Genomic DNA, 14,143 nt, shown 5'->3' with positions numbered 1-14,143 from the left:
GTGCGCTCTAAACTGGCCTCCTGCGCAGAGAGAAAATGCAACCTGCACTGCCGCGCAGGTTACAGGGAACTGTGTTTGCAGCTGCCTTCAGTCAAGAACAAAAAGAATATCCTTATGGAAATGTTGCAGCTACCTGTCAACAAGTCCCTCACCAATACCTTGATGGGCACTTGTCCAAAGCTTCTCCAGGGGGATGGTATATATTCAACAGTGGTCTCCCCAGCTGATGCAGAAATCACCCCATACCTTTGAGGCTGGGGCTATGGCTCTGGCAGGCAACACGCTGATCAGCAGGGGCACCAGTCCTCCAAGTCAGCCTCTCCTGCTACAACAGCCGCCTAGCTGTTAGTGGCACACACCCATCCCAAGGGTTGTGTGGGAGGGAGGAGTGTTGGGAGAGGGTTCAAACCATTCAGCATTACTTCCCAGAATGGCGATGCATCTTGCCGGACAGATGACTCTTACAAATTGTTCTGCATGGCTATGTCCTAGCCTTTCTTTTTGCCCCACCAAATCATCCCCCCACATCAAAGCAATTTTCAGAGGAGCACCGGTCCATTCCGTTATTAGAGGTGAGAGTGTTACTCTACAAAGGTGCTATTGAGAGGGTTCTGGACTTGGAAAAAGGAAATTGTTGTTACTCTTGCTATTTTTATGTGCCACAAAAGGATGGGGCCACTGACCTATTTTTGACCCTCGCCCTCTGAATGCTTTCCTGCTTAAGGACAACTTAAAAGTGTGCTGCCCCAGATCCTATATGCTCTGGGCTATGAGAACTGGATGGTGTCTTGGGACCTGAAGTCCGCATATTTTCATATACCCATCCTGCAGTCCCACAGATGTTACCCATGGTTAAAGGTAGTCCAGGAGGCATTTTCAATTTGCCATGCTTCCCTTTGGCCTCCACTCCTCGGGTGTCCACTAAAGTAAAGGCAGTGATCACTGTGCACCTTCGGAGGTCAGAGATACCAGTTTTCTCCTACCACAGCCACTGGCTATTGAAGGCGGGTTCACCGCCGTCAGTCATGGACCACCTCCTGGCGATGCTAAACCTTCTTATAGCGTTGAAGTTAACAAGCAACGAGCTGAAGTTACATGTGACTCCTTTGCAGAGGCTTCCATTTATTTGAACTATTGTGGATATAGTGCAAATCAGAGCCTTCCCTCCATTGCGATGAGTCCAGGGCATTCAGACTATGATTCGGATGTTTCAGACTCAGTCCCAGGTCTCAATGAGAGCAGCTCTGAGTCTTCTTGGCCTCTTAACCTCCTGTATCCTCCATGTTGATTACTCCAAGTAGCACATACTGGCTCTAAAATGGAATCTGAAGTTCCAGTGGGCCCAGCATCATAGAAATCTATTGGATGCCATCAAGATTTCAAAGAAGATAGTTCACAATCTGCAGTGATTAGTGCTCACATTAAATTGGTCCAGCAGCAGTTCCGTCTCCCTGACCAACCCATTCATTGGGAAGGTGGAATTCAGAGAAATTTGGCCTCCAACAGAAGCCCAGGTTCGAGGCATATGAGCTGCAGATTACACACTTTTGCATAGATCGCCATCTGGTGTTGGGCCCGGATGTTTGCAGTTTGTTTTTCCTCTTGGAAAGTCTTTGGAAGTCACGAGGTCGGTGACTCCTCCCTTGGATCGTATTGCGCATGGGCTTGGCTCCATCCTCAGATTGTTTTTTTCCGCCATCGGACTCGGATGTAATACTTCGCGCTCCGGTTCCGAATATTTCCAGTTCGACGATCGAAGCGGAATCCTCGCTTATCGCGGTATTGTTCAGATCCAGATCTCCTCAATCACCTTCTCTTCGACACATCTTCGATTCCAGTCGTCGACGGCGGCCTTCGGGCCTACCCAAGCTCCGGTCCCGGCTGATGGAAAGAACTTCTTTCAAGAAGTGCCCTCGATGTGGGTCCAAAATCCCCCACACCGATCTTCATGAGGTATGAAACCTCTGCCTCTCCCCTGAACACGAGGCTCGAGACTGTCCGGCCTGTAAGTCTTTCAGATCGAAAAAGACTATTCGAGATCGAAGAGCCAGACGAAACATGGCGCACTCCTCGACCTCCGTTCCAGTCGACATCTTCGGGGACGACGTCGAAGATCCGGGACAGCAGCACACCGAAGAGGACCTCGTCAGTGCTTCCGAAGCCAACGACTCCGATGTGGAGGACATCACCCCGGTGCAGAGGGTCGTGAGTACTATACCCCCTCCCACACCCCCGCCCACACCCAAAAAGGCTTCGGTCACGCCTTCGCCTCCGAGCCTAGGCAAGACCAGAGACACTGCTTCACACACCCCACCTTCGGGCCCGGTGAAGAAGCCAAATAAGCCTTCCGGTGGCTCGGGCTCGAGCCAGCCCTCCAGCAGTGCCGAGAAACACACTTCGGCACCGAAAAAGAAACCGGCCTCTGCCTCGACACCGAGCTCCGCACCGAAGTCCTCGGTGTAGAAACCCAGCCTTTCCGTACCGACGCCATCTTGGGTACCGACCAAACCCCATAAGACCCTCGGCACCGACACTTCCACGCCGAAGCCCACCTCGGCGCCGACCAAGAAAACGGAGGTTCCCAAGCCCAGTGCTAAGCACGGCACGGACAAGCCTAAAAAGTCATCGGCCCCGAAACCTTTGGCGCCGACGGAACAAACATTGTCACAGGAACTGTTTACACCGGATCCCTTGCAAAAGACTCTTACCAAGGATCCAAAAACTGGACATTTGGCACTCTCTTCTAAACAGAGACATTTGGACAAACCGGCTCCGCCTCCACCTCCAAAGAGGAAGGACTCTGCTACCTCCCCTTTCAGAATGCCTTCCCCACCTCTTCCACCCTCTCCACCTCCTCCCCCTCCGCCTTCTCCACCCCCACCTCATCGCTCTCCGACCCCGTCTCCAGACGATGATGATCAGGGGGACCCATATTACGATCCAGGGGATGTGCCCCAAGACCCCACCCCAACAGGATCCCCAGACCCATGGGACAACTACAATAATCCAGATATTCCGGACGTCCCACAAGATGACCTTTACCCTTCCAGGCCATCTCCACGGAAGACTCATTAGGTTTCCACCACCTACTTCAGAGGGCGGCACATTATCACGGGGTAGAGCTACACACTGACCCAGTAGAGAAGGATTTCCTCCTCGACACCTTTGATACCGCACATAGGTCTACCTCCATACTACCTATGCTCAAGGGGGTGATAAAACATGTGCCAGAGGTTTCTAAGGACCCTGTCAGGGCTAGGGTCATTAACCCACGCATAGAAAAAAAGTACAAAGCTGTCCCCACAGATCCTGCCTATATCAAAGGGCCAGCGCCACTAGATTCCCTAGTGGTCTCCACTGCATGGAAGAGGTCAAACTCCCAGGCGTCAGGCGAAGCACCACCACCTGACAAAGAGTCAAAGCTACTGGACGCGTCGGGAAAGCGTACTGCGTCACAGGCAGCTAATATATGGCGTATCGCCAACACCCAAGCTCTATTGGCCAGATACGATAGGGCGCATTATGATGTATTAGAAACCATAATGCACCACCTCCCAGAAAGATACAAAAATAGGGCCAATGAATGAATTCAAGAGGGTAAGACTATAACTAACACCTCCATACGCTGTGCCTTAGATGCAGCAGACACAGCCTCCAGGGCCATTAACACTAGCGTCCTCCTCAGTCGTCATGCTTGGCTGAGAATATCGGGTTTCAAACCTGAGGTACAGGCCTCCATCCTAAATCATCCCTTTGACCAAGAACACCTATTCGTCCCAAAGGTAGATGAGGCCCTCGAGAAAATGAAGGAGGACACTGAGACGGCAAAATCTATGGGAGCCCTGCAGTCACACCCTCCTAGGCGCTCCTTTCGCCGCTCTTCCTTTCGGGGTACGGCTAGAGGCTACTCCTCAGATAGCGCGTCCACTTCCTACAAATCCCCTGCTCAGTCCACCTTCACAAGGGGTTATCAAAGAGGCGGCTATAGGGGCAATAACAATAAAGGCAGAGGCAAAACAAATACCGCCCGCTCTGCCACACCGCCTACCCAATTACTTCCCCCCGCTCCCTCCAGACCATCCCACTCCGGTCGGGGGCAGACTACAACATTTCCTTCAGGTCTGGGAGACCATCACCTCAGACAAATGGGTGACCCAAATTATTCGCTCAGGGTACTGCCTAGAATTGACATCTACCCCCCCCCCCCCCCCCCCCAAACATTACACCCAGGCAACGCCCAATGTCATAAGAACATTCCACATTACTAAAACAGGAAGTAATCTCCCTCCTACAAAAACAGGCAATAGAACAAGTTCTCGTTAATCAGCAAAATTTAGGGGTCTACTACCTATATTTTCTAATACCAAAAAGAGACGAGACTCTACGACCTATTCTAGATCTCCGGCCCCTAAACACATACATACATTCAGACCATTTTCACATGGTAACGCTTCAGCAGGTACTTCCGCTCCTCTCCCAGAACGACTTCCTCACCACACTGGACTTGAAAGACGCATACTTTCACATTCCGGTACACCATGCTCACAGAAAGTACCTCAGATTTGTAGTAGACGGGCAACACTACCAGTTCAAGGTGCTCCCATTCGGGGTCTCAACAGCACCAAGGGTATTCACCAAGTGCCTGGCGGTAGTGGCGGCACACCTCAGAAGACAGCACATTCACGTCTTCCCATATTTGGACGACTGGCTGATAAAAGCCACGTCCTACAACCAATGTGTACACCACACCGCCACTACAATCCAACTACTTCACCAGCTAGGCTTCAAGGTGAACCACCAAAAGTCCCAGCTAACACCATCCCACATAAAGCAATACCTCGGTGCCACCATAGACACCTCAAAAGCCATAGCCTACCCCAATCCGGCCAGGATTGCAAGCATTCAGGCTTTGCGTCAAAGATTCATACCTCAACACTCTCTTCCAGCAAGAGTGTTTATGCAACTGATAGGGATGATGGCCTCTTGCATTTTCATAGTGCCTCACGCAAGACTCCAGATGCGTCCACTACAAGAGTGCTTAGCCCGCCAATGGAACCAGGCCCAGGGGCAACTGACAGATCTGGTGTTGGTAGACGGTCGCACCCATCGCTCTCTGCACTGGTGGAACACCACAAATCTTTCCAGAGGTCGACCATTCCTGGACCCGGTTCCACAAATGATACTAACAGACGCATCGCTCTCCGGCTGGGGAGCTCATCTATTGCACCTCACAGTGCTGGGCACATGGACGCCGCAACAAAAGTTACTCCATAACAACCATCTGGAGTTACTGGCAATCTTTCTAGCCCCAAAATCCTTTCAAACACAGAATTTAGGCAAGGCAGTCCTCATTTGCACAGACAACATGACGGCCATGTATTACATTCAAAAACAAGGCGGCACACACTCTCCACAGCTCTCTCAACTAGCACAGAGCATATGGAGATCGGCAATTCCACACAAAATCTTTCTCCTGGCCCAGCATGTACCAGGAGTCCAAAACACCATGGCAGATCTGCTCAGCAGACAGACGCAGCAGATCCACGAGTGGGAACTTCACCCACAGGTTCTTCACCCGTTCTTTCAGACGTGGGGGCATCCACATATAGACCTCTTTGCCACCCACGAAAACAAAAAATGCCCAAGCTTCGCCGCCAGATACCCACACCCATTGTCCAAAGGCAATGCGATATGGATGAACTGGTCAGGCAAATTTTCGTACGCCTTTCCACCTCTCACACTAATTCCATTAGTGGTGCGAAAGCTACAACAGCATTCCCTCACACTGCTGGAACTCTCGGTAGTACCACACCAAAAGCTACACCTCTCACCATGCCTCCTAACCCAGAACCATGGAGAGATCAGGCACCCGGACCCAGCTCAGCTCAACCTTGCGATCTGGCTCCTGAGATCCTAGAATTCGGATACCTTAACCTTCCCCCTGACTGTATGAACGTCATTAGAGAAGCTAGACGCCCTACCACTAGAGCCTGCTAAGCTGCCAAGTGGAAAAGATTTGTTGTTTATTGCCATAACAACACAATCAATCCTCTAGACGTGTCTATACAACACATCATATGCTATTTACTCCATCTACAAAGGTGTAACCTAGCATATACATCCATTCGGCTACACCTCGCAGCAATTGCCGCTTACCTACAAAACAGGCAGCACCTATCACTTTTCAGAGTGCCTGCCATTAAGGCCTTCATGGAAGGCCTAAAACGAATAATTCCCCCCAGAGTACCACCCTCACCTGTGTGGAACTTAAATATAGTTCTCACAAGGCTAATGGGACCGCCCTTCGAACCTTTGCATGAAAGCGAACTGCAATTTCTCACATGGAAAACAGCTTCTCTTGTAGCCATCACTTCCCTTAGAAGGGTCAGTGAGATACAAGCACTTACCATACAAGAACCTTTTCTCCAAATGCACCAGAACAAGGTTGTTCTCCGTAACAACCCAAAATTCCTACCTAAAGTCATTTCCCCTTTTCATTTAAACCAATCTGTAGAATTACCGGTATTTTTCTCGCAACCTCAAACTGTTGCAGAAAGGGCTCTACACACGCTAGATGTAAAATGAGCCTTACTTTACTATATCCAAAGAACACAACCTTTCAGAAAGACTAAACAACTTTTTGTCTCTTTCTCTCCACCACATAAAGGCAACCCCATCTCAAAATCAGGGATAGCTAGGTGGATTGTAAAATGCATCCAGATTTGCTACCACAAAGCAAAACAAACGCTATCTGTTCCCCCTAAAGCCCACTCTACACGAAAGATAGGGGCTTCTATGGCTTTTCTAGGGAACATCCCATTAGATGACATCTGCAAAGCAGCTACATGGTCAACACCGCACACTTTCACTAAACATTACTGTGTAGATGTGCAAACCAAGCAACAAGCTAGTGTGGGCCAGGCTGTACTAAAAACACTATTTCAAACCACTGCAACAGATACCGGTGGTCGCCGCTAAGGTTGGGAACTGCTATATAATCTATGCAAAAGTGTGTAATTGCAGCTCATATGCCTCGAACGGAATATGCTACTTACCAGTATGCATCTGTTCTTGGCATGTAGAGCTGCAGATCTACACACGCCCACCAGCCTCCCCGGCTACCTGTATCTGTTCCAGTCTATCTTATTTAGATACAACACACATGGGTTTCTTCACTGTTATTACTACGCTCCATCTTTCCCTGTTGGCGAAAAACAATCTGAGGATGGAGCCGAAGCCCATGCGCAATACGATCCAAGGGAGTAGTCACCGACCTTGTGACTTCCAAAGACTTTCCAAGAGGAAAAACAAACTGAAAACATCCGGGCCCAACACCAGATGGCGATCTATGCAAAAGTGTGTAGATCTGCAGCTCTACATGCCAAGAACAGATGCATACTGGTAAGTAGCATATTCCTTCTATATCGATCTGTTGGAGCTATGGGCTATTCATCTAGCTCCGAAGCCCTTCCTGCCGCCCGTCAATGGGAGGCTGGTTCAGGATCTTGCAGATAACCCCACCACCATGGAGTATTGCAACAAGATGGGCAGAATGGGGTCCTGGGTCATGTGCCAGGAGGCTATGTGCCTCTAGAGGTCGTTGGATCGTCAGAAGATTTTCCTGATTGTAAACCACCTGGTGGGATCCCTGAATGGCAGAGTGGACAAGCTGAACAGGTGGCGTCTGACAGATCATAAATGGTGTCTACATTTTAGGATGGCGCAGGGTATCCTTCGGCAGTGGGGAAAACACTACCTAGATCCTTTGTCCTCTGTCACCGACACGCACTGTCAAACATTGTGCTGCATTGGAGTTCTCTCAAAAACACTTGTAAGAAGATCCATTCTAGCTGGAATGGAACAGGGTACTTCTGTACTCTTTCCCACCCTCACCCTCCTTTCTTGAGTTCTGAAAAAGATCTAGAATGACCAGGCCCAAGTCTTCCTAGTGCCTCCAGACTGGGCCAGGAAGGTGTGGTATTCGCAAACTTCTGGCCATGAGCATCTGCCTTCTGTTAAGGCCAACACTTTGAGAGGATCTTCGGAGGTCACAGCAGCAAGGCAGGGTAACAGCAATTGACTGTATTCCAGAATTTGTGGATGTCATTGTTGCTGTCAGGCTCCCTTCAACAAAGTCCATTTGCAGTGGACAATATTAAAGGTTATTTGTTAGGCCTTTCTACGTTTGCGAACCTACCGCTCTTGTTTAAATCATCTGTTGTGATGAATTGTATTAATGGTTTGACACATGCTCCCTCTCAAACCATTTGTGATGCCTTAGTTGGCCCTTTATTTGGTGTTGATGTTTCTCCTATGTGTACTCTGAGCCAGGGCACAGATGATTGCTGCGTCTCCTTGGCTTTAAAGACTGCCTTACTCATCGTGATTACTTCAGCTTGTTGTGAGAGTCAGTTTGAGGTACTGTCAGCGCAACCACCCTATTCCACCTTTTTGGGGGGGCAAACTGGTGCTGAGTAATCCAGCGGTGGTCTTACTTAAAATTGTGACATTTTTCCACATTGGGCAAGCCATCCCCATAAATACACACAAAAGTTGCTCATGGTCAGGGTTTCCCAAAAGGGGAGGGGGGAGCAACGGGTCAGAGGAAATGTGTATCTGTAGTCAGTCTCATTTACTTAAAGGATTAAAGTCCTCACCCACTCTTATATGGCATGATTCACCATAGGACCCCTCCTCAACCCATGATCTCAAGGGATGGTGATATGAACTACAACCCTCATCCACGGGGAGCTCTTGAGGTGTAGGTCCTACTTAGTGATGGGTGTGGGCATACTAACTAAATTAAATGGCAGCAGAGGTAGAGGACTGTTAAAACTACCTCTTGGTGGACTTGTGCTAATTTATTCCTGTCCCCAGTAGGTACGGGGTCAAAAAAGTGGGGGCATGATTCAAGCCATAAGCAGTGGTCAACATGTTTCCATCTACAAAAACCCTAAACACTGGTGTAGACATATTATTGGGACCAATGATTCCTCTTTGTAAAGTAAACAATATAATGAGGGATGTAGAAATATACAACCACTAATCCCATCCATCCCCATACCAGCGTTCTTCACTCCTCCTCACCTCAAAAGAGAATGGGGAGTCCTCAACAGCTGGACCCCAAAAGGTGCATAAGCTTTTTTTATTGATCATACCAAAGTCAAGAGAGTGAGGACGATCAGCTTTTTGTGGTGTTCCCCCTGGTGGAAAAATGGAATGCTGTGCAGAAGACCCTGTCAAGGTGGTTATTCCTATGCATTAATACCTGCTGCACACTGGCCATGAAGCAGCCACTAGTAGGTTTGAGGGCCCTCTTAACCTGGGCTAAAAATACTACCACGCTTTGGCACATGGAAGTCCTGCAGGACATTTGGTCTGGCCCCACTACACAGATCCTCCACCTTGGGAAGTACTGCTTCTGTATCTATCGAAGGTGAGGGGACGGTGGTTAGAACACATTATTTGCCTTTGGTAACTCTCTTTCTGGTGAATACTCTATCTAACCACTGATTCCTCAAAGCCCTCCCACCTCCCAGATCTGTGGAGTGGCACATGAATTTAGAGAAGTTAAACGTTGTATAAGGAGCTGGTTATTTACCTGTAGCAATAGTTATGTAGCATAGAACTCTCATCGATTCACATTCTGCCACCCCACCTCACTGGTGAAGTGGGCGGAGAGAGGAAAATGCCCAGTATTTAATATAGCAAAAGAAAAAGAATCTGAAAATGGAGGGAATCCACTCCGGCATTGTCAATGTCATAGACCCTGTCTGTGATCGTTGCCCAAAAGAAACCAGCATTGGCAAAGCCAATTGTTCTCTCCTTTGTGACATTTTGGCTTTGCCAATGGTTTTTAGCCATGATGCACAGCATCTGTGGTGCTGTTCAGTGTGGCTAAAGTTTAATAAAAACAAAAAACAAGCACAAGCCTTTAACATGGCTGCACAAATCATTTCGTAGGCACATGCACCACGCATATGTGGGCTTACAAAATGGCGCTGGCACTTTTTTCTTTAGTTGCCAGTCCAATTTGGATTGGCAACTAAAAAGAAAAGAAAATGTGGTCAAGTATTTTTTTTCAAAGTGGGTGGGAGGAGTGGGATCAACATGGAGGAGGGTGGTAGAACAGCGAAGCAACTCAGGAGGGGACGCAAAAGTAACTGGGAGGGCTGAATGGGACGTGAAAACAACACTCGTTTGGAGGAAAGCAGCACGGAGGTTCGATGGGGAAAAGTACATAGGTGAGCACAGGAAGGATGAGGGTGGGGAGAAGAATTCGGGCCACCAAGAGTATCATGGAGTGCAGGGAGTGAGAGTTACTTGAGGGAGATGTAGTGTCGTAGCTAGCCCATGTGCCACCTGTGGCGGTCCCTGCGTTTGCCGCCTGGGATGTAAGAGCGGAGGGGGAGGGGGAGGGTGCTGGCGATTCCTGCAACGACCTCAGGTAAGAGCGGGGGGAGGTGTCTGGCAGAGAGGTGGGGGGGGGGGGGTGCTGGCGATTCCCACGACAGCCGCAGGTATGGGTGGGAAGACCGCTTCCCCCAAAACATCTGCCACCCGGGACAAACTGTCCCCCCTCTTGCTACGCCACTGTGGAGATGGCTCAAAAGCACACACTGATGGAGTGTTGCACGCAAAAAATAGTGCTTGAAAAGCGGGCAGTAGAAGCAGCGATGCCAACCAGTCAGAGATTGTAAAGAGGCTATACTCCATGGAAGGGACAAACAAGCTGCGATACAAATAAGAAGCAGGCAAATGAGTGTCAAGGAAAGCCAAACAATAGTAAGCAATGGATGGACTCCAAGCCCCTCTATGTTCTTGGTAAGCCACAAGTTGCCTCGGAACAGGCAGCGTATGTGCTGTCTAAAAGTCTTGACTTGAAAACTGATACCAAGTCAGGACTTCATTAACCAAATTCTATATAGTGGAATATTGTGACCCTTCCACTAGATGGTGGCATAATGCAATGCATGTGAATGTTGAAGAGTTCTGCGCTGCAAAACTATTGTTACAGGTAAGTAGCGAGGTTCTTGTTGACCCTTCACCTGAAATTGGGAGTATATTCATCAAGGCATGCTGCAGAACTATTGAAAAAGGTAAACTAACTTTTTCAATAGTAGATCAGTACTCCTTTTGTTGTTAGTGTATGCTTTTATTTAAAAAAAAGAAAGCACCTGATGATGTTTCACATTGTTTCTGTACTCTTCACGAGGCACTACTCCACTATGCTTGGGTGGATTTGATCGCTGAATGGCTACTTTGTGCAGTTGTGGATGCCACATCAGTCATGCCACAAGAGCTGCCTTTTTTTCGTATATTAACCTATCTTGTGATTGGCATCACCTTTTGGTGTTCAATTTGGGCGGATGCAATCTAGTTAAACATTTTTCTTCTTTTTTGACAGGTATTGACGGCTGCTGGGACAAGCTCGAAAATCGACATCTTCACAAATTTTGGATACCGGGCATTTTCTTTCACGTTTGTGTGAGCCACATTGCACTAAATATTGTTTTTCTTTGTTTAGATTAATTTGTTTTTGTAATAAACTGGAATGACTGATTGTTTCGGTTCCTTCATTGACAGTGTGCCAATCCCATAAGTACATCCTGTCGGATGTGACTGATTCTGTACACCTCTTCAATTCCAAGGGCTCATTCTGTCCGAGAAGTGCCATTAGAGAATCTCCTCCGGTTTGAGATATGTTCTCTGAACCATAGTCTGTAGGCATCAGTATCTCACAGGGTAGGTATCTTCTTCCCATTGATGCTCACCTCACCGACAAACACCATGGTGTTTGGGTGAATGTGCTTTAGAGCATCTAGATTTTTGCTCCCAGATGTTGATGGCAACTAGAATGAGTGCCATTGGATCCCTACTGGTGCCCACTATCATTGATTTCAAGTTGCCTCTCAGTGGTGCTGCTTGCACTCGCACCTGCATTGGACTATCCATCTTTTAATGCCCTTCTGTTTGACACTTAAATGACGGAACTACCTTGGGCTCCTTTCTCTTTCTAAATCTGATTAGGGAATTATTTCCCCATATGCTTCTGCCCCAGCCAGGAGCTATGATTCAAACTCTTTGGTTTTGAGCCCTGTTCTACCATAAGAACCTTGTATTTCCATCCCTTTTTTGACCCGGTTGGCTTACCATTTGTCAGCCAGCACAGTAAATATCTCTAGATTCCTTTGTAATAAATCATGCAAGTACTTGACCAATAGCAACTGGTTAAGGAGGCTATTAATTCTTCAGTTCGATCCCTTATACTTTCATTCCAAACATTTGCCATGCCATGCACGAATCATACCCTTCTTTTGTTCCAGCTTCTCTAAAGATACTGTACTGGCCTTAATGCAAACAGTCTAATTTGAGCAAAGTTTTGCACTCATAAGTTAAATCATCTCTTTGAGACATCCAATAATCTCAGCACCTTATTGGTGAGGAAACTCGATAGTTGTTTTGCAGCATGAATCCTTTTCTGCAATCACAATCTGTGCATCTATTCTGCCATCTAGTGGTTGGGTCTGGAATCATGTCTTGGCCTCCTGTTTTTAGGTCTCGCCTAGCGACGCAGCGCATGCGCGCTGCTCACCTTGGCGAGACCTATTGTCATCGGCTTTGCTAGCGAAGGGAGACGGATGTGCGTGCCCGGACAGGCGTGCACGCACACGCCCGGACAGGCGATGTGCACGCTTTCACTTTCCCACTTTCATTCAATGCCGCTTGCACACGTGCACATCTCCTGTCCCTCCCTGTCTCCTGCTCGCTGTGCCTTCGCGGACAGGAGATTTGCACACGGAGACAGCTTGTTGGGAGAGGGTTGGTTGAAGGTGCACATAAATGGAAATGTTTTACTCGCTGACGTTTCCATGGACCCACCCGTTACACCATAGGAAAAAGTTTTTTTCTTTAAAGATTAGTCTGCCCTGCTCCTTGCCCCATACATAATTTTAATGAGCAGTGAATCAATTTCAGAGAAACGACCATCAAATGCTTTGGATAGCAGCATGTCCCAGGGACTCGCCATAGCACGTGAGAGGCAGTGTTTTGTTCCAGGTGTCACTCCACGGGGTTTTGCTATATTCTTTATATTGGAAGTTGGCAAAGGAACCTCAAATATGTTCTTTTTGATCCCTAGTGCAGTATGCAAATAATTGCATGCGCAGTCACATGGGCATTTTAACTAGTCTCAGAGTGCAAAGAAAGCAAACGTAAATGAGCTACACATTTGTGACACAACATACAACTTGCCCTCTCTGTTCTTGTTTCTTGGCCTGGTCCTTTTATTAGGTCTCGCCTGACCCAGCGCATGCGCTGGTCTGGCGAGACTTATTGAGAGGGCTCCAAAAAGTGCTACCAGGCCAGCCTAGAGCTACAGTGCATGTGCACGGGCGCGCCGCGCTTTTCCCGCGATTACTTTCACTTTCGCGGCCCCGCACGGCCGCTTTGATGTTTGATCGCGATCACTTTCGCGGCCGCTTGGCATAGCCAATAGGTCTCGCTTTTGGGACCTTATAAGTATTTAGTTATGCAACTGTTGCATGGCTAAACACTTATAAGGTCCCAAAGGCGAGACCTATTGGCTATGCCAATGCTTGTTTTTAAATGAAATAAAGTGCACAACCTATGGCATGCTGAATATTTTTGGTCTTTCTTAGATGTAGTTTTTTAAATCGGTTTGTTGGCTATTGCAATGTGGCTCTTTGACAGTAGGTGCTATATTGTAGCCTTTAAGTATCCCAGGTCAGTGCCACCATTTAGTTCTACTATTGTTGTTTGTGCCCGTTCTGTTTTTTGGTTCTGAAAATCTGGTTGCCACTGCCCAAGTTAATTCAAAAATTTTTTTTTAAAACTGATTATACTTTTGAAGTTTCATAGTACTGGAACGAAGAGGTGTGTACTATTAGTTGAATAGCGTTCTTTGCGCTGCAAGTTTGTATTTATCTATTTATAAAAGTTTGATATAGCTCGACCGTGACCTGGGAAGAACAATTTGGAGACTATATAGGATGTAATAGCTCCTAGGGTTTTACCTTGTTATCTGCCGGCATCACAGATTCCCAAGGAGTACTTGATTCCCAGAGCAATCATATGTGCTTGATGATAGTTGCACATGTTGGCGCTGTCAGGGCCTTGAATC

General features: G+C 47.8%; 1 protein-coding gene across 1 annotated transcript in view; it reads left to right on the top strand.

Moving 5' to 3' along the window:
* The window catches only part of THOC6 (THO complex subunit 6), a 119,746-nt gene extending 108,183 nt beyond the window's left edge, over nt 1-11,563 (top strand). The window contains exon 13 of the mRNA XM_085618518.1: nt 11,408-11,563. Within this exon, the coding sequence (XP_085474644.1) occupies nt 11,408-11,491 (84 nt within the window). The 3' untranslated portion in view covers nt 11,492-11,563. The remainder of the gene's footprint in view (nt 1-11,407) is intronic.
* Nucleotides 11,564-14,143: the final 2,580 nt, after the last annotated feature.

This window comes from Triturus cristatus, chromosome 7 (genome assembly GCF_964204655.1).
Source record: "Triturus cristatus chromosome 7, aTriCri1.1, whole genome shotgun sequence".
Lineage (NCBI taxonomy): Eukaryota > Metazoa > Chordata > Amphibia > Caudata > Salamandridae > Triturus > Triturus cristatus.
This window is presented reverse-complemented; position numbering and strand designations above follow the sequence as displayed.